The 24,971-nt window shown below is 41.2% G+C and overlaps 1 protein-coding gene across 1 annotated transcript in view; it reads left to right on the top strand.

The window, feature by feature from the left end:
* Positions 1–448: 448 nt before the first annotated feature.
* Positions 449–24,971, top strand: part of LOC117531623 (thrombospondin-2-like) — a 73,844-nt gene continuing 49,321 nt past the window's right edge. The window contains exons 1-8 of the mRNA XM_034194774.1: positions 449–642; positions 755–820; positions 897–1,030; positions 3,123–3,311; positions 19,911–20,004; positions 20,090–20,254; positions 20,501–20,677; positions 20,757–20,930. Of these exons, the coding sequence (XP_034050665.1) occupies positions 757–820; positions 897–1,030; positions 3,123–3,311; positions 19,911–20,004; positions 20,090–20,254; positions 20,501–20,677; positions 20,757–20,930 (997 nt within the window). The 5' untranslated portion in view covers positions 449–642; positions 755–756. The remainder of the gene's footprint in view (positions 643–754; positions 821–896; positions 1,031–3,122; positions 3,312–19,910; positions 20,005–20,089; positions 20,255–20,500; positions 20,678–20,756; positions 20,931–24,971) is intronic.

Raw genomic sequence — 24,971 nt, 5'->3', positions numbered from 1 at the left:
AGGCAGCTGGAGCGTGTGTGAGGACACGTGGGCACATGCTTTTGTGTATGTGGGTCAATTTGGAAAAAGAATAATGTTAATAATGTGTCTGGGAACCTACATCGGGATGTCACACAGACAGCGTTCCTTCCATCCAGCTGGGTTTCTCTGTGGGAGATATGCACGCCAGTTCATCGCCAGACAGATGAAAATATATGGCCCCCTGCTCCCGCCTCACACACACACACACACACACACACACACACACACACACACACACACACACACACACACACACAACACACACACACACACACACACACACACACACACACACAAATACATAACCACATTAAAACTTCCTACAGAACCAAAGTGGCTCTCTGCATGTTCTTTAGTCGGATCTCTTTCCCAAATCTTTCCTCATTTTTATTTCTCTTGGATGCTGCAGTGAGAAATATCTGAGGAAGCTGTGCGCTTGTTATCGTTGGTCCAGATGCCAAGGTAAGGAAGAAACAAGGAGACAAGGAAGGAATTAAGGGGGAAAAGGAGACACGCATTCTATTACAGCCCCTGTGGAGCTGCAGCAGGGACGAACGAGTCTTCCAGTCGTTATTATTATTTCTAATCGCAGACAACGGCACAGCAGAGGGGAGCACGCAGGTATACAAGGCAAAGTTAAATCCTTCTTTTCCTCCTTGGCTGCCGTCACGTGTGTCCGTCATAGAGGAACAGTACCGATTTCATTCTTCACATGTGATTGATGTCTGAACAGGAATGACTCTGCTGAGAGGTCTTCCACGGTTTGTGATCTTCGTCCATGCGGCAGCTGTTTGCTCAGGTACTGCACACACACACACCACTGGCACACACAAACAAGTACAAACTGACCGCACACACTCACGCCTCCTGTGCAGGTGTGGGTGGGGCGGAGGTCGACAGCGTGTCACGAGTGTGTCGTCGCCCATGTGAGGACCTGGTGGACTTGTTCACAGAGATCCACGGCCTACGCATCATCACCAACAACCTGCTGGAAGACCTGGAGAGAGTAGTAAGATGCGCACAAACGTATGCACATGCATGCTGTCCTTAAAGTTTTCATAAGTAAATGTAAAGTCAAAAAGACTCAAATGTAATTCTAAATCTGCTGACGTGATGCTGTGTGTCTGGACATAGCAAGTAGCCCAATCCCCAAGCAGGCAAACGCTTTCGGTCTTGGCTCCATCTGTTTGAGCGACTGTCCACCCTCCAAAGATCAAACAGTGAGACTTTCTAGTTGCACGTCACACATAATAAAGGCTACTTAATGTAAATGGTCTAAGAAATTACAGACTGAATAAATCCAAGCACTGTGCATTTCTACTTGCTCACTTTACTTAAACAAGGTGTTAAAACAAAGCTAAGAACTTGTGGGTCACCAGTGGCTAGATGGCGTAGTTCCAACAGCTATTATGGTAACAGAGTAAACAGTATGCTTCGCTTCGTGCCCCCCCAATCTTACTCTGCTCTATCTACTGGTTGGTTACAATTCCATTTATTTCCAGAATTACACAAAAGCATAAGGATTCATGCATGACTACTATACAGAGATCTTATTTTGTGAGTGTGTTTCTGACACTATTACAGAGGATTGAGGGCCAGGTTTGTAAGCCTTAGTAGGTTCCGTTTGAACACTGATTATTCTGTGGTGCACATTAGAACTGCTTGAGGTTGTGGGAATCCATCCATCTGTCTTGAAATAGATCTTGGCAACTGCTCAGGAAATGTGCTTCATATCTGGTATATTAATATCAATCCTTGGCCTCAAGAGCAGGTAGCTCCGTGGGATACGTAGGTGGGCAACCAATATGTAGATCTGGTTCAATTCCCAGTTGCATCGTTTTTGTTGTTGGACAAGACATCATCTGCATTGTCTCTGTCCACCCAGCTGTAAATGGGCATTTCCCTTAAAATCATAGGCTCTCAGATGATTCACGTTACAAAATCTAAGGATAAGCACAGGCACCAATGGACCTGCTGGCCTATATCGGACTTACACTTCTTTTTATTGGCCTGGTGACAACTGTATGTAATTTCAGCTAAATGATCGGTTTAATGAATACAACACTGACTTCTCAGTTGTGGCCAAGAGTTCTGCAACCATTTGGTGTATCTGCTTCATAGCTGACATGATGCTAGGAACTATTCCTGTACAGCATAATATAATCATTATCAAAGTGGGCAAATGTCCAACTTACGGCAATAAAATCCTCGAAATTTCAAAATGTAAATTTTGTCGTCGACGTTTAACTATCTGTTACTAGTTGTATTGTATGACACTCAGTGAAGTTATGAAGCAGATCTGAGTGAACTTTTTTCCCCAAAGCAAATTTTGATGTGGCATTGAACAATCAGGTTAAATAGAAAATCCCTTCCTTCATTCCCAATTAAAAACAAAACTGAGATCATTTGCATATTAACATGTTTTTCCTTGTACAATGGGAAAATAAATTAAATCGATTTCACAGAAACACTCCATAGTAATTCTGATACAACATTCCTAAATCCTAGTTTTCATTTCCATGGCACTTTTCATGATGAGTAGTACAAATCTATGGTGACAGTTACAATGGTAATTTATTTTTTTTACAAAGTTGAGTCAGTTTCATGATAAAACAAACCATCATATTCCATTCTGTCCTCTTTTGACTTGTATGGAATTCAACATCCACACCTTTTTTGATGTAACTTTAAAAACAAAAAGATTTATGGTAAAATGCATGACAATATAGTGTAAGATTGCACATGATAATGACAAAAAACCCTAAACTTTACATCCACAATATTGGGTTTGTGGCTTTGAGAGTCCAAACAGAAAAAGAGGTCCCCTCCACCCAGTGCAAATGGAACACTAAGCTGCATTCTTTTTTCTGGCAGGAACCAAAGTGGTTTGTGGTGAATGAAATTTTGGAAAAGATACCCAAACAGAAAGAATACCACAGTGTTGAAATTTTGGCTGTTAATACTTTAAGTCTCCATTTTAGCCTACTTATTGGCTCTTGAATAAAAATGGAAACTATCAGATTGCAAATGTCTAATGTGTTGCTTTATAGGATGATGCAGTTGCGAGTGTCCTTTCTCTGATAAATGTACATATGCCTTAGACTAAAGAAAATGAGGAGATGCGCATAACTTTGGCTGAGTTGAGCAACAGCAGCAGAAGGAGCAGCAGCACTGAGGATCCAGACTTGGACCGAGACAAGGATGGGGAGGCCTGGTGTGTGCAGGACGGGCGAGTGTACAAACAGGGGGAGCAGTGGGAGGTCGACAGCTGCACCAGTTGCGGTTGCAAGGTCAGTACTGAACAAAGTTCTATATAATGTAAAGATCAAACCAGCAATGTGTTCCTTTGATAAGATCAGTTGAGACAGCACACCCAAACATCTCCCGTTCCATTTGAAGTGGATTAAACTTTTCCAGGCCAACTACGAAAGTGATATCAGATCACTGAAACTTGGCACGCATTTATGTAAACTTCAGGTGACTAACTGAATTACTTGCACTCAGCCTTTCATAGAAGTCCTTGAAAATTAGAAGTACAAACTATTCAAGAACGCTGTGAGAATTGAGGATCAGACCTGACAGGATGTGTGGAAATTTTAATAGTGGAGCGGTTAAGGCAGAAATTGTTCAGTTTTTGAAGAAAGCATGAAACTTGGCACAGTCATACTATAGGACCTAGGGATCATGAAAAAAATAGACCCCAAAAAATAACGCCCCCTGGTGGCTGCAATATTGGATTAAAAAATGGCCATTATTTTCAACATATTTTTGCCATTTACTTTCAAATTAAGGCAGATAAAAGCACAATTCCAAAATATTTACCCATGTTTTTGGGGTCAGGGAATCCAATGGACTCATTTTCAACTTTGTGAGATGGAGGCCATATTGGATTCCAAGATGGCCACCATTAAAATGAAGATTATGAAAAATATCAGTCCTCTGTAAAGATGGAAGCGTAATTGTAAAAGTTACCCATAAGTAATAAGGAGTCCAATTAACCTATTACATTAATTGCCTGATGCCGGCCATATTGGATTCCAAAATGGCTGCAATTAAAATTAAGTATTGATTATCTCTGCTATTTTAGTGACAAATTCAAAATTCAAGCCTCAGGCCTTTGTATCTATGAAGTAGTGATTGCAATAGTTTCATTCACAATTCATCTACTAGATGTATGTCATACTGGATTTCAAGATGGCTGCCATATTTCACTCTATTGTCAAAATATTTTTCTTCTATTTTTCCATGCATCCTACTTAGCATACAGTGCCATATATGTTGAGTATACATCAGAGAATTACCTTTCAAATTAAGTAACTGGTAATAAAGATCTATGTTTAAATCCTGGAGGCAGAAATCTAGTTCAAACATGTCCATGCACCATGGCAACTTTAAAGGTAAAATAGATGGGTTGGCTGCCAAATGAATATAAACAAGGCCAAAAGATATGGTTCGTATTAGCCATATCCAGCTAATGCCAGTTCCACATTTCAGCTGAATTATTTTAGCCATAGTGGAATAACCTGTATTGCTCCTGGGATACTTCATTATAAAGTGTGTTATTTACAAGGAATTACCTGCACAAACTGATATTATTGACCCAAATTTATAAAAAAAAGTAATTAAGATTATAACAAACAGCTGATTTATTATAATTAAACATGTGTAGATCTGTAACAGAACAAAACAGATTATTTAAAAAGCACAATGCAAAAACTGGAGATTTTTATGCTATCTTTGTTACAGCAAACTTGAATATTCAATTTTTTGGTTTTTGTTTTCAAACAGAATGATTTAAAGTTGCATCAGTAAATGTTTAGTGCTTTAAAAACATATATGAACGTTTTCGTCCATTTCAAATAGCCCAAGTGTCGGGAAATCTTACCCAGATGGCTAAATGTCCAGCAAGTTTATAGTTAAAAGTTGCCCTGCTGGCATGTGTCTGATCAATGTCAGAAGCTTATCCATCGTAGCACTCCCCATTGCATTTGCACAGCTGGGTGCAAGTATTTTTAGTTTTGAATGTCTTAAAACATTTGCAATTGCCTGTGCAAGACTTTGTGCAGCCGCATGCAAAAAGCTCCATGCATGCCTTCTCAGCCACTGGTAATGTGGTCCAAAATGGTTGATAACCTCCATTTGCAGATTTTTGCCAACCCCAGTCTGTTGGTTATGGGAGTTTTGGCTGAAGATGCAAACATTGACCCCAGATGTAACCTGCCTGAAAAACTGATCTCCTGATGTGCTCCTCGAGTGCTGCCCTTGTTGGAGGAATATTGTCAATGTTTCTGGAGCATTTTGTGAAGAATGTCATCCAGGCAGAACTGACATCTGCATCATATACTATGCTCATATGGCACCCCATATACCATGAAGCAGCTTGCCAAACATCGTGAAATGCATTAAAGATAAGCATTATTAAGCAAACAAGAGATACAAAATTTGAATAGGATTTTAAGTTGCACTTTTGCTTTGGAAATTTAGCACTGTCTTAACTGTAATCTCTGATGTATTGGGCAGCTTGGCAACATAAAATAGTGCCATAGCATCCATATAGGTGTTTTTATTATTACATAACACTGGTATAAGAACCTCAAGACCCTTTGAGGTTGACTTTCATTGATATTTACTGATTTTAGAACCAAAAATACTAAACTTTGATCAACTTCTTTCCCTGCATTACTGTCATTTTTAAGAAAAGCAAAGAAAAGTAAAGAAAAGTAAAAAACAAGGCAGCCATCGTGAAATCCAATATGGCTGCCATATGACTAGATTCAGAACTTCATTGAAATATACCCTGATATTGAAAACAGTGATAGATGCTGTAATTACTGTCCTTTGCATATCATAAATTGAAATAATATTAAAAATTGGTCAATTTCAGTGGCCATTTTAAAATTCAATATGGCAGCCTCCAGGGGGCGCAATTTTTGGGGTCTATTTTTTTCATGGTCCTTAGGTCCCATAGTATCCCTGTGCAAAGTTTCATGCTTCTTTCTTCAAAAACTGAACAATTCTTGTGAAAAGTTGGCCTTAACCGCTCTACTATAACATGTTGACTCCCCAGCCCAGTCTCATGCTTTTTTTCATGCCCCTGTCACAAAATGGGTGACATTTTCATGATGCGTTTTTTTTTCTATTTCTAACCCTACCCCTTCTCCTAACTCCAACCATAACCATAACGTAAGTGTCTCCCTTCCCCTAACCATAACCCCCTGTGTCACCTTGCATTTTGTGCCCCCTTCACAAAAAGCACCCAATTTTTGTGACGGTATCATGAACCATAGATTAAATTACTTTTCATAATGTCATCACAAACTGCTGTGACACTGGTTTCCACTCCCACATGTATCCATGCTGATGTGTTGGTTCATTACGAGATGATTTTCTGTCATTTGTATCTGTAAAGTTGGACAGTCATGGAAGAATTAAATTAGTGAGGGAAGCCACCAAGACAGCAATGACAATCCTGAAGGAGTTATAGGCTTCTGTGGGTGTGATCAGGAACCTATGCAGAGTGCAAGTTTTGTCTGTTTTACCACCAGTGGACACTCAAAGGCTAGATTTGATCTCTTGTGTTAAAATCCTTTTCTGCTCTAGTTCACTATAAAGGTGTGACTGGTAGTCCAGCCATCATTTTCTGAACCCACGTATTCCTGTTAAGGGTCATGGGAGAGTGAGGTGTTGAAGGAGAAGACACGCTTCACTTTTGGGGTGAAGTGTGTCTTCTCCTCTCTGTACGGAGCACAGTGAATGAACTGGCGGTGTGCACAACACTCTATAGATCCTGAAAACAACATATTCCCGACTTTTTCCAAGCATCCGCTCACAGGTCCACTGATCTGAATGACTGGTCAGTAGTTTCATGATCTGATGTTGAAACATTTGTTTCACTGTCTTTTCACTATTCTGCTGTTTCTGCGTTTGCTCAAAGTGATGTCACCTGCTGAGAAATGCAGAGTTTTCCGTTAATGCACCTGCTGACTCATCGAGCGAGATGTTTACTTGGCAGTGAAGTATGTCAGCGACCACTAATCCTGACCACGTGTGCGGACAGACTCACAATCACAAACAGTTAGATGTTGTGTTGTTGAATGGCGACATGTCCTTTAAGTCCAACACCCAGTGATTTCAGAAATGCTTATGTATCCATCCCTGAATTGTCTAAAGAATACTGGCTATATATGTGACGATTTGTATGAACAATAATCCTTATATTGTGCAGATGTTTATGACGTCTAAAAATGGAGGGCTGTGAATAAAAGTGACTGTAGTTCTTCAACAGTTAATGCAATGCTTTTTGTTAAACCCTTTGAATTAAAGCTAACAAAGCAGCATCACTGTCCAAATACTAATGGACCTGACTGTTCGACTCTTCCCTGTCAAATCTAAAACCCTTCAGACAAGAGACCTTGAAACCATAAAGCTCTCTGAAGCGTGGGTGTCATGATTTCTGTCTCCTTGTCCAAAAGAGCGTCAAAGTGACCATGACAGAACTTGGACCATTTCGAAATAGAACCAACTGATTTCAATTAGTGTTTTCTCGTATGGAATATGCTTTTTGTCCATCACTTTGACAGGAAAAAAAAAAACAAAAACATAATGAAAACAGTCCATGCAGTGGAAACACCTGTTCTTATCCACTCTGAAGACAAAGTTGTTTTCTCTGCTGGGAAAGTGATGGCATCTGTTTTTTGGGGAATATGTTCTTGGACTACGTTCCAAATTGACAAACCAGACACGGGGAGTACTATGTCATCTTTATGAAATGTCTACATAACACAAAGAATGTTAACAAACACCAGAGAAAGTTTATAAAAAGTGCCTTGTTTCAGCAAGACAACGTTCCTCAAAAATCGGCCATTGGCATTCAGGCTCTTTGAACGCCAACCACACTCTGCTGATTTACTACCAGCAAATGTTTTTATGTACACAAACACAAAGATCCTAAAACGGCACTCGTCAGAGTGAATCCCTCTGCCAAGGTAAGGAACACAGTGTTTAAAAATATATTTCATTTTCAGCAGGTCCAGACATTTATCTCTATACTTATTTGGGCTGATGTTCCTCACAGTGAGACAACCATGAGATTGATACGCCTGATATTTTTCATGAAGATCAGCACATTTAAGAGTGGTTTTGGTCAAGCGGTTACAGCAGGGGGTTTGTAACCAGAGGACCTGCAGTTCAAAACCCTGTTAGGCTTGGGACCCTTGGGCAAGGTCCTTAAGCTCCATGTTATTCACAGCATGTAGTGAGCACCTTGCGTGGCAGCACCCTGACATCAATGTGTGAATGGGTTAATGTAAGGCATCACTGTAAAGTACTCTGACCATACAAGCAAAGGCACTACATGAATGCAGTCCATTTAATTTATGATTCTGATAACTGATCTTTCATCCTGATGCTTGATTGAGAAACACTGACTTTTGAGGACCACTGATCTTTGATTCTAATTGCCAACCCTTTGATCCTCATTTTTGATTGGGGAACATTAACCTTTGATCCTGATTGCCGATCTTTGATTTCACCACTGATACTCGATCCTGACTGCTGAACTTTGCCCGTAATTGCTAATCCCCATTATTCATATTCTTGCTAATCTTTTATCTTTGATCCGAACCTTGGATCCTGTTCAGCTGATATTTGATTCTAATTCATTGAGTTCTTCTTCTGTTGATGGCCCACCCCTTCCCAAAGTTTAAAATTCATTTAGTATTTTTTGTGTAGTCATTTTCTCAAAGAGGACAAACTAACAAACAGAGGCGATCACATAAACTCTTTGGTGGCAGTTAACAACTTCTTGGAAAACCTATTCAACACAATGATTCTGTCAAACCAGTTTGTTGGGGACTTTTTCAAGCTTAAGCATCACAAATGCAGGTACAGCTAGAAGAGGTGATTGGATCACCAAAGGGATTAAAGTAGGAGTATTAGTCACATCTGTCAAAAAAGGCATCGAAAAAACCTGTACAAGTCACATTGATCTTTAAGTATTATTTATTTTTGAAGTGTGGTGCTACTGCTTTATGCAATAAAATCAATCCAGATTTAATCAGTACATTACTTATTTATAACACAAACACTGCTTTACCAATGAGAAGCTTTTGGGCTAATTCATGTTACTGGATGAGGTTAAAAACAACTTGAGTAAACTGCTTCTTGCTGCCACTGAACAGATGAAAACAACAATTGCTAAACATGTTCATATTTACCTCACTAAATGTAAAGTTTTTAATTGATTGCACATTTTTGAAAAAAAATATTGCTAGCCTCGCCTTAGTCTAACAGTCTTCCTCATTGTACAGTGGGGCCAAAAAGTATTTAGTCAGTCCCTGATTGTGCAAGTTCTCCTACTAAGAAAGATGAGAGAGGTCTGTAATTTTCAACATAAGTACACTTCAACTGTGAGAGACAAAATGAGAAAAAAAAATCCAGGAAATAACATTGTAGGATGTTTAAAGAATTTATTTGTAAATTATAGTGGGAAATAAGTATTTGGTCAATAACAAAAATTCAACTCAATACTTTGTAACATAATCTTTGTTGGCAATGACAGAGGTCAAACGTTTCCTGTAAGTCTTCACCAGGTTTGCACACACTGTAGCTTGTATTTTGGCCCATTCCTCCATGCAGATCTCCTCTAGAGCAATGATGTTTTGGGGCTGTCGCTGGACAACATGGACTTTCAACTCCCTCCACAAATTTTCTATGGGGTTGAGGTCTTGAGACTGGGTTGGCCACTCCAAGACCTTGAAATGCTTTTTACTGAGTCATTCCTTTGTTGCCTAAGTGGTGTGTTTGGAATCATTGTCATCAGGGCCGGCCCAAGCCTTTATGGGGCCTTAAGCAGAATTTCATTTGGGGGCTCCCCTACCATCACCTCAGCACCAGATGCCTCATTATTCCATAGGCTACACTGTTATGTGTGTAACGTACCCACAATCATTAGCATTATTTGTAATTATCTTATATCATACAGGTGTCATTCTTGTTTTTAACCTTAAAGGGGTAGCAAACTCATAAATATGTTTTAACTAACTTCTACATACAGAGCGATGTATAAGTATGGCTCAACTATTTGAAAGTAACATCAGCAGGCAGGAGACTGCATTTATAGTAAACACATTAACTAGTTTAATTTCTTTCAGATGTGCAATGGTGTGCAAAATGTTCAATATCCAAATACAAAATAGAATCAAATGACATTCACATTATCTTACAGAAAAATAAAGTTGTAATCAAAATGAAATACTTAAATAATGAATACAATACTTAAATAATCTCCAAAATAAACATAGAAATCCACAACATAACAGCAATGTTTGTGCTCACTGGGGGCTATTGCTTTAACTTTGGCCTGCAAACCATTGAGAGCTGAGCTACTTTTCACCACCTTTTGCACCAAATTAATCTGAGGAGTTGATCTGCCCTGCTGTTTAACTCTAAGTTTTTCTTCGTAAGGAAGACTATCAAATGGCTTCGCCAAAATCCGGTCCACAACATTCAAATTGTCTGCCATTATGTGCAGCTTGCTACCTAGCTAGCTCGCTAGCTGGGACTGGCGCGAGGCTAGTGTGAAGTTTGTCCGCCTGTGAGTGCTTTGTGACGGTGGAGGAGCTCAGCAGCACCCGCTGCTCGGTAGGGACAGAAACTGCAATAGAAGTCAGAAAGAGCGATAGAAGTCAGTCTCCAAACACAAGCAGCTACAAAAAAAACAAAAAACACCAGAAATAGAAGCTCGATTTGTCGCTAGTCGTTTTTAACAAAGAAAATAACGCTAAGAGGATTAGGAAAGTCTCCGGTTCAACTCAGAACAGAATGAAAATGTTCCCACGGATGTTTACACCAAAAGATCGCTGATTCGCTCATTTCGCTGTCAATCAAAAAGGGATTCACCCTCAGACAGATCATCCAATCATCATGCAGAAGCTGAGCGTCCGGGCCAGCCGAGGCCAGCCCACTGCCCCATAGACCCCCAGACACGCTGAGCGTCCGATGGGCGGGACAGAGCCCAGCATTTATCCAATGACTCGTTCCGTTTCGCTGCGTGCTTTGTGTCGCTATTGAAGTTTGTGGACGCTCAGCGTCCACACCACAGGCATATATATGAATAGACCCCGCATTGGCTGCTGTGGCGCAAGAAATGCGGCCGCCATCTTGGAAGAGGCGTCCTACCAATTAGTGCTATTGTAAACAAAACAAGTCCACAAAGTCACAGAAGATGCCTGGCCACTGTGCGGCCTATTTTTGTTCACATAGGCGGACTATTGGCAGCAGGGATGAGGGGATTACTTTTCACAAGTAAGATTGAACATTATTATTGTATTTTGTGAATAGAATATTACTTACTGTACCACTAGCGAGATGCAGGCCGGCTAACTATAGTTTAGTGCCGGAGGCTAACTGAGACATAACAGCTATATTACAACTGACAAAAGAATGCTCTTGTCGAAATAAAATAAATATTACTGGTATAACAATGATCAGCTAATTTTACACAGGTGGCAGAGACTGCATTATTCACATTTAGCTAATTATTTCACTTTAAAACAGTATAGGCTACCTCTCATGTGTCAAACCCACCCACTTACATCCTTAAAAATCCTGACAACAGAATATCTGATTGTAGAATAGTTTGCAAAACAAGCTTACTCACAATTTTCAGCAGCTTTGGTTCATTAAATGTAGATATGCATTAAAATAGGAGTCTGTCTGTCTGTCTATCTATCTATCTATCTATCTATCTATCTATCTATCTATCTATCTATCTATCTATCTATCTATCTATCTATCTATCTATCTATCTATCTATCTATCTATCTATCTATCTATCTATCTATCTATCTATCTATCTATCTATCTATCTATCTATCTATCTATCTATCTTCTTTGCATGTGAATTTGAATGATTTGTCGATAATACTAAATACATGTCCCACTTTAGTACAATACCGAATGGGTTGTCTGAGAAATGTTGGCACTCTTACTATAAATGGTCTAAGTATTTCATTCTGGAGTGTGAGGTCTACATTTTCTTTTTTTATTTGAGTAGAAAACAAAGTAAGGATTACAAAAATGTTATTGAGTGTATATATATATATATATATATATATATATATATATATATATATATATATATATATATATATTCAATTGACTTCATATCACAATTTACTTCAATATTCTGAAATGCAAAAAATTAAGGCAAAGGAATATATTACTTTTAAGCCCACTATAAATATTAAAATTACATACATTGAACCATGTGCCCTGCCTCATGGCTACATGCATAACATTTGAAACAAACAAACAAAAAATCGTGAAAATCTGTTTTGTATACAGCGAGTTATGATTGATTAAACGCACTGACACGTCACTGCGCCTGTCAAATAGATGACACTGGGCGGAGCGGGTGCCCCTTCCAAGATGGCGGCCCTACGGCTCTCCAGCACCAGTAGGAAGCAGCGGTCAGTGCGGGGTCTACTCTTATATATGCCTATGGTCCACACTGTTTAAAGCACTGTGAAGCTGCGGGTTTGAGTGAGAGGAAAGCCACGTCGTTAACACTGATATGAAGCTGATTCTGAACAAAAGTTGAACGCGTTGTAGCGCATATTTAATCAATGACATGTACACACAACAGTATATATTTGATCACTTATTTTTTGACATTTTAGGGGAAGCTGAGCTTCCCTTGCAGTCTTAAAGCAATCGCCTCTGACTTTAAGCACTTTACACTAAACGAACGGAGCATTTCGCAAATAATGACAACAAAAATTGTAATATTAGACATGCAAACCTACCTTTGTTTTTTCTCGTCTTCCAACTTCTTTTTTCTTTTCTCCGCTCCAGAGGGATCATTTCTTTTCTGACACGACTTGCACTCACTTCGTTCCTCACGATTAGTCATCGACCACCTGACCCAAGCGGTGCATCTAAATTTGCCCAACGGTGGCAGCAGCCAACAGGAGGCATCAATTAACCTAGTATTGGTATTTTGTCAAAATTAATTTTTTTTTTCGGGTGTAATACAATTTCGTTTAAATTATTCAATATTATTTTAATTTCATGTATATATTTACCTTTGTATCACAACGTCTCGGTGCTCTCGGGGCCCCCTGGTGGTGTGGAGGCCCTAAGCGACCGCGTAGTTGGCGTATGCCTTGGGCCGGCTCTGATTGTCATGCTGGAAGACCTAGCCACGTTGCATCTTCAATGCTCTCACTGATGGAAGGAGGTTTTGGCTTAAAATGTCACGATACATGGCCCCGTTAATTCTTTCCTTAACACTCCGTCGTCCTCAATCAGTCGTCCTGTCCCCATTGTAGAAAAACAGCCCCAAAGCATGATGTTTCCACCCCCATGATTCACAGTAGATATGGTGTTCCTGGAATGCAACTCAGCATTCTTCTTCCTCCAAACACGAAGAGTTGAGGTTTTACTAAAAAGTTCTATTTTGGTTTCATCTGACCACATGATATTCTCCCAATCCTCTTCTGGATCATCCATATGCTCTCTGGCAAACGTCAGATGGGCCTGGACATGTACTGGCTTAAGCAGGAGGACACGCCTGGCAATGCAGGACTTGAGTCCCTCTCTGCGTAGTGTGTAGCCTTTGTTACTTTGGTCCCAGCTCTCTGCAGGTCATTCATCAGGTCCATCTGTGTAGTTCTGGGATTTTTGTTCAGCGTTCTCATGATCATTTTGGCCCCATGGGATGACAGCTTGCGTGGAGCCCCAGATCGAGGGAGATTATCAATGGTCTTGTATGTCTTCCATTTTCTTACAATTGCTCCCACACTTGATTTATTCACACCAACCTGCTTGACTATTGCAGAATCACTCTTCCCAGCCTGGTGCACATCTACAATTTTCTTCCTGGTGTCCTTCAACAGCTCTTTGGTCTTGGCACATGGTTGAGTTTGGAGTCTGACTTTTTGAGGCTGTGGATAGGTGTCTTTTATACAGATAAGTTGCAACAGGTGCCATTAATACAGGTAACAGGTGGAGGAAAGAAGAGCTACTTAAAGAAGAGGTTACAGGTCTGTGAAGCCAGAAATCTTGCTTGTTTGTGGGTGATCAAATACTTATTTTCCACCATAATTTACAAATAAATTCTTTAAATATCCTACAATGTGATTTTCTGGATTTGTTTTTCTAATTTTGTCTCTCATAATTGAAGTGTACTGTTGGGTATTTTCTCCTCCAAACATTCTTAAAACTTTTAACAAGACAAACAGAGTCAAGAAACACCAGTGAGACAGAAAGTCAAATTTAGCTCGCGAGGAGTGCAAACAGTCCGTACACGTAGTACCACTGAAAGCACTAAGGACTGCTGCGCCTGCTCACTCTTTTTATTAGGAAAACCTACCCACAGCGTGAAACTTGTCCTAAGGGGGGGGGAGAACGCATGACAAGTTTCTTCAAGTAAAACAGACACATGCGTCAATAAGTGCAGCTGCGTGGAGAAACAGTTTCTTTCCTTCAATCTTATCATCAAAGGTCAGCACATCCCATTCTTGCAGGCTCTTCTGTTGCACTTATCATCTGTTCTGCATCATAAATTCACAACAATCAAAACTGACCTCAGCATACTATCTTCACTCCCAGTTCAGACTGACCTCAGCATACTTAAGACAAAGTTGAATAACAAGTATATTCTCAGGGTTATTTTAAAGACAGGTACAAAGCAGCACAATAACATTTTCAACAGAAAGAAGACAAAGGTACAAATGTTTAATAGTGATAACATATATATATATATAAAATCTTTAACATTTCCCTCCTGTTTATCGCTTGTTAAACATATAGTAGGCATCACCTAGCTTAGCACTTCTTTTGAGATTTTCACTAAGAGGTTCATCATGGTATGTTCTACAGGCTTACACCCCAGAGGTTATGTCATCATTGTCATCATCATCGGTGTCTGGGTCGTTATACTCGGTTTGGTCAGGGAAAAGTTCATGAACTCCTTGCTCCCAGTCATCATTGTGGTCATCTTCATCCTCGTCATTGTCCTCGGCTTCAGATCCAAGGAGAGGGTATGTAGCTGAAGTGGGCACTCCTGGCCCTATTGCTGTTGTAATCATTCGATTAATAAGTCCACGTATACACGGAATGCAACAACATCCACACAATGTCAGAATCGCAGCAAACACTGCTATAGACACTAATAGTGAAGAAATTAAAGACCTCCATTTTCCCATCCCTTCCAGCCACCAATCCCAGCCTTCGGTGTTCACTCCACTGTGCTCTTTCATCTTCCTGTTCAACGTCCTCAGCCCGTCGATGGCTTGAGTAAGGCTGCCATCTGCAGCTGTGTTGTTGGGAATGAATGTGCAGCATTGTTCTCCGAACATGGCACAAACACCTCCTTTCTCTGCCAACAACATATCCAGAGCAATACGATTCTGGAAGGCCATAAGGGACGTGGCTTCTAACTGTGAATGGACAGCCTTAAATCCTTCCTCAGTCCAATTTCCTAATTTCTGCACATTGTAGTGGATGTAGTTTATCCTGTCTACGTTCTTATTAATTGAACACCACCAACAGATGGAGGATTCGAATGCAGCTGCTATCTGATCAGCCAGTTTATACTCGTCAGGCACTCCTCTGGGGACTCCTATCGCATCAGTATATGTTGGATCTCCCACTCCTTTCCAATCTCTTTTTACTCTATGTCTGATTATGCCTTTCTGCCAGTCTTCAGGAATAAGAGAGGCTGCATATGTCATAACGTCTTCAGGTGTCATGGGCATGGCTTTAACTGGTAACAATAATGATATAAATGCACAATAACCTGACACATTTCTTGGCAGTCTGTCAAAGATTCTGTTATCACCACACCACCACCATACGTCACTCCTACTGACAGGTTTGAATGTGGGAGTACTATGGACCACATCCTTACACCAGGCAGTGTGGTTTAAGCTACCCAAAGTCTTACTTGTCCCTGTCAAGTTTACACATGTATGGTTAGCATGCCCAACTTTGCTTGAAAATAAAGGTTTAATCTTAGTCAATTTGGTCAATGGATAGATCTTGTCCCACTTAGAACAATTGTTGTTTGCTGCAATGTATGTCTGTGTCATTACAGTCAGCAGACAGTCTTTGGGTAATGCTGCCGGTATTACCTGTAATATAGGTCTGGGTCCCATACATACAACACAGTCCTTCTTTGTAGCTAGTCCTGCTTGTTCTGCCATTAAAAGCCAATTGTTATTTTGTCCACTAATTCCTGTAGTTACTAGGAACCAGTCATCTACCTTCATGTCTTTTGTGCCTTGTATGGACACCCCCTTTGCTTGTATGGACACCCCCTTCGCTTGTATGGACACCCCCTTTGCCGTACTTAGTTCTGTCAACATTGGTTGCTGTACTCTATCTGTTTCACAGAGGTGAAAATGGAAATACGGATCTTTTCCTGATTTGTATACCCAAAGGAGGAACAACCAACAGTCTCCCTTTATATCAGGTGGGAATATGGTTCCTTTTTCTGTGGTATTCACCACTATAAACAGCTTATCATCTGTTTGATACATTTTAAGAAATTGACTCTGGTACTTAGCCCACTCGGTTTGTGCCCATCCTGGTGTCCATCTACTCCATTCATCGGCTACCAACGTTTCCCATCTCTTATCTAGTTGATCATTGGTCATATACCATGAGAAACTATTTCCGTAATTAGTCCCTCTATCACCATCCCATGTTCCATGGGTAAGAGCACTATATGGTACAGAGATGACCACAGAAGCATTTCTAGGAATGCAGGCTTGTACACCAAATCGGTACGCATTGTTCCTGTCACACCTATGTACTGTGGCATTTGTTATCGGACTGGGGTCTTCGTTACTCCGTTTTGGTCTCTGCAATCTGCGGATGTGATCCTTTTTATCATGTCCCGTGCTTATGGCTTTTAATAATAAGCCCAATCCGAAAAAGAAAAGTAGCATAATAAGGGCTGTCCATGGGGTCCAGGAACCCTTGTTCTTTTTGTTTTTTTCTTTCGCCATTTCTGCACACTACAGCACACCTATGTTCAGAACAGTGGCTTCTTAATGTCTTCTGCTAGCTTTCGTGTCTAACCTGGATCTTAACACCAAGCTCACACACTATTACTAGTCTTATCCTACTGTTCTTACTGTTTGTCTGTGTCTGCAGAAATGACTTTCTTACAGTGAGTTAAATGAATCCATGTACTTCTTTCCCCAATTTTCAAGGCTGTGGGTGTTGTGAGTAGTACTTGATGGGGCCCTTCCCATTTAGGTGAATGCCAGTGTTTTCTCTTGATGCTTCTTATCAACACCCAGTCTCCAGGTACCACTTTAGGGTCATCCTGTGGAGAAATGGGATCATCAGTGTTTGAAACTCTCCCTCGTTGTCTTTCTAACATCTTCCCCATGTAATCTGCCAAATTGGCTTCCTCAGGTACATCCCAAATTTGCCCATAATATGGCAATCGGTATTTTCTGCCAAACAATGTTTCATACGGTGTCAACCCCATGGTACTAGTTATGTTTATATACATTTTTACCAAATCTACACAATGTGTCCATGGTCTGCCTGTTTCCTCCATTGTCTTTCTAAGTCTGTTTTTTACTGTTCCATTCATCCTTTCCTTCAACTTCTGAATACTAGTCAGGTTCAGTCGTCCGTCAAAGTCATGTTTATTTATCCAGGTCTCCAATTTCTTTGTTGCTTTTGGATTTTTTGCTTCCATAAATTTCCAGTCGTCAGTTGATAAATTTCCCTTATTTTTAGACGTCTTTCCCCCCATTTTTATTATTATTCTTTGTTATAATTTGGACTTCAGACGGGGGCACACCTAGGGTGTTCTAAATCTGAAGTTTTCACTTTCTTTGGACGTGACAATTAATTTGCCGTCGTGTGGTTGATTCCTTTCACCTCCCCGTAGGAAGCGGAATCACTTGCCTCTGCATCCACACACACGGTTGTCACTTACGTTGTCCAAAGTATTACACTTTCACACTTTTATTCTCAAAACCGGTATTACTTCGTATTTAAAACAGAGGAGTCCGTACCCTCCTTCCGGAATTTAACTACGTGCGTCCCTCGCAACCATAGAGGAGTCCGCCCTCCTCGCGGAGTTTAACTGCTTTACATTAACAGACGATTCCACGCCATCGTTTACGGAGTTTAACTGTTTATGTGATCACACTTTTATCCCCTACCGGTACGCGTATATAAACAGAGGAGTCCGCACCCTCCTTCGGAATTTAACTACGTGCGTTCCTCGCCATCGTAGAGGAGTCCGACCTCCTTACAGAGTTTAACTGTGTTTCATTAACAGACGATTCTGTATCATCGCTTGCGGAATTTAACTGTTTATGTGATCTGATCACCACTCACTCAGTACTGTTACAAAGAAATTTTACTCACTGACTCGACTTCCTGTCTGTCTTCTTCGGGAAATCTCGTCAACCAGACGATGCCACCGGCGGTCGACAATTGCAGACACGATCAATCGATCGGACCTTGGCCAAGGATTTACGTCTGGACTTGACGACCCCCGCCGGACACCTCCGGTATTGTTGAGCTCCCGGACGTAGCTCCCAGTCAATGTTGGGTATTTTCTCCTCCAAACATTCTTAAAACTTTTAACAAGACAAACAGAGTCAAGAAACACCAGTGAGACAGAAAGTCAAATTTAGCTCGCAAGGAGTGCAAACAGTCCGTACACGTAGTACCACTGAAAGCACTAAGGACTGCTGCGCCTGCTCACTCTTTTTATTAGGAAAACCTACCCACAGCGTGAAACTTGTCCTAAGGGGGGGGGGGAGAGAGAACGCATGACAAGTTTCTTCAAGTAAAACAGACACATGCGTCAATAAGTGCAGCTGCGTGGAGAAACAGTTTCTTTCCTTCAATCTTATCATCAAAGGTCAGCACATCCCGTTCTTGCAGGCTCTTCTGTTGCACTTATCATCTGTTCTGCATCATAAATTCACAACAGTCAAAACTGACCTCAGCATACTATCTTCACTCCCAGTTCAGACTGACCTCAGCATACTTAAGACAAAGTTGAATAACAAGTATATTCTCAGGGTTATTTTAAAGACAGGTACAAAGCAGCACAATAACATTTTCAACAGAAAGAAGACAAAGGTACAAATGTTTAACAGTGATAACATATATATATATATATATATATATATAAAATCTTTAACATGTACCAATGTTGAAAATTACAGACCTCTCTCATCTTCCTAAGTAGGAGAACTTGCACAATCAGGGGCTGACTAAATACTTTTTTGCCCCACTGTAGTTCTGGCTGTTTCAAAGTGCAAACAAGTTGAGTGCAAGTAGTGTGAAGATTTTACCCTCTCTTTCTTTAAGTTGGTGATCTTTCAGATTAAGAGCATGATTTATTAATTCCACTTGTTCTCTCAGATCCAGCACATCCTATCTATTTAGATCTTGTTTTATGGACATTGGCATTCAGCTTAATGGTGCATTACCACCACCTGCTGGCTCGGAGTGTGGATCAGACAGTACCGCCTACAAATCAGTATACAAGAGCAGCAGTCACACAAGTAGACAGTGTCATCTATTAGGTGTAGATGAAAATTCAATCTTTTTATTATATAAGTCATGTTGAAATAAATAAATAAAAACAAGCACGACTTATGGTATGTACATTAACCAGAAAAGAAACTCTTTGCAAAATGTCATCAATGCTTATCTTAAAACATTTCCAAGGACTTGTTATTACTTGTGTTGAAAACTGCCAAACATACGATTCACAGTGGCATAGCCGTCCTTCTGCAAGGGCATATTTAGCAAATGATGTAGTCTAAATTAATGTGGTCTGACTGATAATGTTGCTGGAAAAAATAAATAAATAAAAGAACCCCCTCTTTGCTTAGGATGGAAAGGTGGTGTGCCGGCAGGCAACTTGTCCTCCTGTATCCTGCATCAGTCCATCTTTTATTGATGGAGAATGTTGTCCCGTCTGTCTCAGTAAGTCAGTCCAGTATTTGGGAATAACAACTTCATAAAATCTGATCAAATACTGTATAACAACACTGTGTGTGTATTTGTAAAGATGACAAAGACGGGTGGTCCCCCTGGTCCGAGTGGACTGACTGTTCTGTCACTTGTGGTCGAGGAGGGCAGCAACGTGGCCGAACCTGCGATGGCGTTACGCCCATCTGTGCCGGACCCTCAGTTCAAACCCGGAGCTGCATGCTGATGAAGTGTGACCGCAAAAGTAAGACATAACTCTGCATGTCTGGTTTGTAATCTAATTGTTTTAAATAAGTGAATGAGCATGTCAAGTGAATCAACCACATATGTCAACGATTGACTGATATAAATGGATTTACAAGATTGAGATCACAAATGAAACCATGATGTTTAAGTTAAATGTGCAGTGTGGAAACTGTGGTACTTTCTACTCAAAAGCTTTTCTAGGTTGCCAACTGAGCGCGCGCGTGTGTGTCTGCTTGTGCGTTAGTGCGTGCGGATGGAAACTGGAGTCTTTGGTCTCCTTGGTCTCCTTGTACGACCACATGTGGAAAAGGCAACATCACACGTGTCCGTCTTTGTAGCAACCCCCCGCCCCAAAAAGGTGGCAGAGGGTGCATGGGCGACGACAGGGAGACATACCCTTGCAAAAACAAACTCTGCCCCAGTGAGTATGTAAAGACAGTTTCACACACACACACATGGTGAGAGCCAACTCCCCTACAGTGTACATTTGTGTTTTATAGTTGCTGGAGGCTGGACAACCTGGACCGGATGGTCCCTCTGCTCAGCATCATGTGGGGGAGGACTTTCGAGTCGTCAGCGGGAGTGTTTGAAACCTGCCCCCCAGCATGGTGGCAAGCCTTGTGCTGGAGATGCTGTGGACTATGCAGCATGTAACAAACAACCGTGCCCTATAGGTAAACCTCAACCCTGACAGTAAACCCTCCAGCTTTCAGCAATTCTTGGAACTCTGCAGAGTTAAGATTTAACATCAAACAGATACTAGAACTAGGAAAAGACTCACATTCATGGTTCAAGCTCAAAGCCACAGTGTGTAGGATTTTGGCACTTCTAGTATTACTCTCTCCGTTTCCTCACTCGAACAGCTCTGCAACATCTCCTCACTGACAGAAACGGAGAGAGAAGGCACAACAGACACAGAGAGAGTGCACTATTTATATAGTGGTCTATTTCTTTAAGACATGGAGCGGCGCTTACTGTGTCAGTCCTTTCTTTGCTTGTTCTGGACTTTGGGCCAATCAGAATACCAGAATGAACTGTCAGACAGCTGCAGGAAAAATAAATGATGTATAGGAAAAAACAGCAAAAAAACAAACAAAAAAAAAAAACATGCAAGCAGTGGGCAAGCTCTCCGTCTGATCTCTACTCAAAGTTTTGATCAGGCACAAAACTTTCTTACAAACTTGGTGGACATCAGCTGACAAGGAACTCATTTTGCAGAAGGGAAAAGGCCTTTTGATCGACAAAAAGATACATGAACGTATAGAATCAGTTCTTCATACGTTTCATTGATCTGTCACAGGCTGGGGCTGAGCCTGTGACAGGCTCCACCATTGTCGCACCATTCCATTCTCTAATCTTCCTCAGGATCTGGAACTTTCGCTGTGGCACATCTTCGTTTGGCTTCTGGCCTGACAGCGGGGAAGTGGTAAAGCTCCAGGCATCTGCCTGCATGCTCCACCGCTGCTCAGGGGCTTCTCGGTTGGGTATAAGGCATCTCCACAGTCTGATGGACCCCCAAACCAATAAGGCCCATTGGTCACCCATGATGGCCACCATGTTGAGACAGTAGCCCAAATGGTGCATACTCAGGCACAATCCCAATACTCTCACTTCACCCCACCATAAGTACAGCTTTGCCCAATACTGACATTGCAACTGCAAGAGGTACAGTTGTTGACCTCCTACTGCTCCCCATGTTTATACACTGGCCCATCCTGCACACAGCAGACCAACTCCCCCCCACCCCACCCCCCACCCCCGCTATCTCAGTCCAAGGGTGAAAGGAGAGTATTGGAATTGCCGTACCCTGCTTTTCACATTTTGGTGCACGGCCAGAAGACTAAAGAAATAAGAAGAGGAATCAGTGGTCGCCCCCATTGCACTGTCAACTGGTTGCTTGTGCAGGCTGACAAGTTTGAGAACATTCATTTTTGTGAAATGAAATAAAATCACGACCTGCAAGGGCATAATGCAATCTGCAACCTCACCACTAGATGACACTAAATCTGACACAATGTAGCTTTAAATCTGTATTCTGAAAGACACCTGGTTAAAATGACAGGGACCAGTCTATGTTGTTCATTCTGCATACATTAAATGATCAAGGTAGATAAAGATAACATGTCCCCAGATCTGCTCAAAGCATTCCACTGTATTTACACCTATTCAGAACATGTGCACACGTCACAAGTGGTAGCCACTGGTGACATTTATGCTAATTCATGAGACATTTAAAATAATAATAATTAATAAAAAAAGCTGATGTGGAAAAACTGCAGTGATGTTGAGAAGTGTAAATTATATAAAGTAGTTGAGAACACCGTCCTTTAATAGGCTGTTAAGTTGAAAAAATATTAATTTTAGATCTTGAGCGAATCTGCTTGTGTTTTATGTTCAAGCACAATATGTGACTGAGGAAGAGACAAAAAAACAAAACAAAAAAAACAGGATGACTTCAATCACACTAAAATGAACTCTGTCGTGTGGGCCGCCAGAAGAGGAGGTACTGCTGGCCCACCACCAGAGGGCGCCCTGCCTGAAGTGCGGGCTTCAGGCACGAGAGGGCGCTGCCGCCACGGACACAGCCGGGAGTGACAGCTGTCACTCATTAATTCCTGACAGCTGTCACTCATTCTTCATCATCGCACTCCATAAAACCCAGACGTCATCTCCACCTCATCGCCGAGATATCATACTTCTTTGGAGGTAATAGACTCAGCCGTTTGTGTTTTACAATATAATGTGTATATTGTGAGTGTTTGCAGGAGTACCGGTCCCTCTGTCTGTGGAAGCTGAGTGAGTGCTGGACGGCACTCTTTTCCCCTGAGGAATCACTGCGGTACTCTGCAGAATATTGAGTGAGAGGTGGAGGTGGCATTCCCACCGTTGTTGTTACGGGGTGTACACACACCCACACTTGACTGTCTTTGTTCTTCGTCAGCAGTACCAGATCCGACAGTCGGGGACGGTGATCACCTGGGAATTTGGGACTTGGCGGCTCCAGTATTCACCAGGTTCGGTGGCCGCGGAAATCGTGTGGTTCCGGCTCTTCTCAGGACAGACGTCTTCTATCCTCGAGCCTGCCCACACGTCACCTTTGTGGATTGACTGTAATCATATTCTGAGATTGTCTGTATGTTCGTTGTGCACCTTCACAACATTAAATTGTTACTTTTTGGCTCATCTATTGACCGTTCATTTGCGCCCCCTGTTGTGGGTCCGTGTCACTACACTTTCACAACACTCTAGTCATAATAAAAATACAAACGGCTGATTTTTATGTTTACTTTTCGCTGTTATTAGGCTGCAGCTATACGTAAACTTCTCAGTCTTTGCCGGACAATTGAGCAGCATTTGTTGCCATCTAGCGAATGATGTCTGCACTTCAGGGCTTCTGTACACCTTTCCTACTTGAAACCCAAAATTCAGTAAACAGCACTTATAAATGTAAGAAATGCATGATTTTTTGTTTTTGTTTTTTTTTTTTTTTTGGTAGGCAGATCTTTGACCTGACAGTATTAATGTACAACCCCAATTCCAATGAAGTTGGGACATTGTATGATATATAAATAAAAACAGAATACAATGATTTGTAAATCCTCTTCAACCTATATTCAATTGAATACACCACAAAGACAAGATATTTAATGTTCAAACTGATAAACTTTGTTTTTGTGCAAATATTTGCTCATTTTGAAATGGATGCCTGCAACGCATTTCAAAAAAGCTGGGACAGGGACAACAAAAGACTGGGAACGTTGATGAATGCTCAAAGAACACCTAATTGGAAACAGGTGAGTGTCATGATTGGGTATAAAAGGCGCATCCCCAAAAGGCTCAGCCATTCACAAGCAAAGATGGGGTGAGGATCACCACTTTGTGAACAACTGTGTGAAAAAATAGTCCAACAGTTTAAGAACAATGTTTCTCAACGGTCAAATGCAAGGAATTTAGGAATTCCATCATCTACAGTCCAGAATATATTCAGAAGATTCAGAGAATCTGGAGAACTTTCTACATGTAAGCAACAAGGCTGAAAACCAACATTCAATGCCTGTGACCTTCGATCCCTTAGGCAGCACTGCATTAAAAACCAATATCGTGTAATGGATCTTACCGCGTGGGCTCAGGAAAACCATTGTCAATTAACACAGTTCGTCGCTACATCTACAAGTGCAAGTTAAAACTCTACCATGCAAAGTGAAAGCCATACATCAACAACATCCAGAAACACCGCCGCCTTCTCTGGGCCTGAGCTCATTTGAAATGGACAGACGCAAAGTTGAAATGTGTGCTGTGGTCTGATGAGTCCATGTTTCAAATTATTTTTGGAAATCATGGACGTCGTGTCCTCTGGACAAAAGAGGAAAAAGACCATCCAGATTGTTACCAGTGCAAAGTTCAAAAGCCAGCATCTGTGATGGTATGGGGGTGTGTTAGTGCCCATGGCATGGGCAACTTACACATCTGTGATGGCACCGTCAATGCTGATAGGTACATCCAGGTTTTGGAGCAACACATGCTGCCATCCAAGCAACATCTTTTTGAGGGACGTCCCTGATTATTTCAGCAAGACAATGCCAAGCCACATTCTGCACGTGTTACAACAGCGTGGCTTCATAGTAAAAGAGTGCAGGTACTAGACTGGCCTACCTGCAGTCCAGACCTATCACCCATTGAAAATGTGTGGCGCATTATGAAGCATAAAATACGAC

This window comes from Thalassophryne amazonica, chromosome 18, assembly GCF_902500255.1.
Source record: "Thalassophryne amazonica chromosome 18, fThaAma1.1, whole genome shotgun sequence".
NCBI classification, from domain to species: Eukaryota; Metazoa; Chordata; class Actinopteri; order Batrachoidiformes; family Batrachoididae; genus Thalassophryne; species Thalassophryne amazonica.
This window is presented reverse-complemented; position numbering and strand designations above follow the sequence as displayed.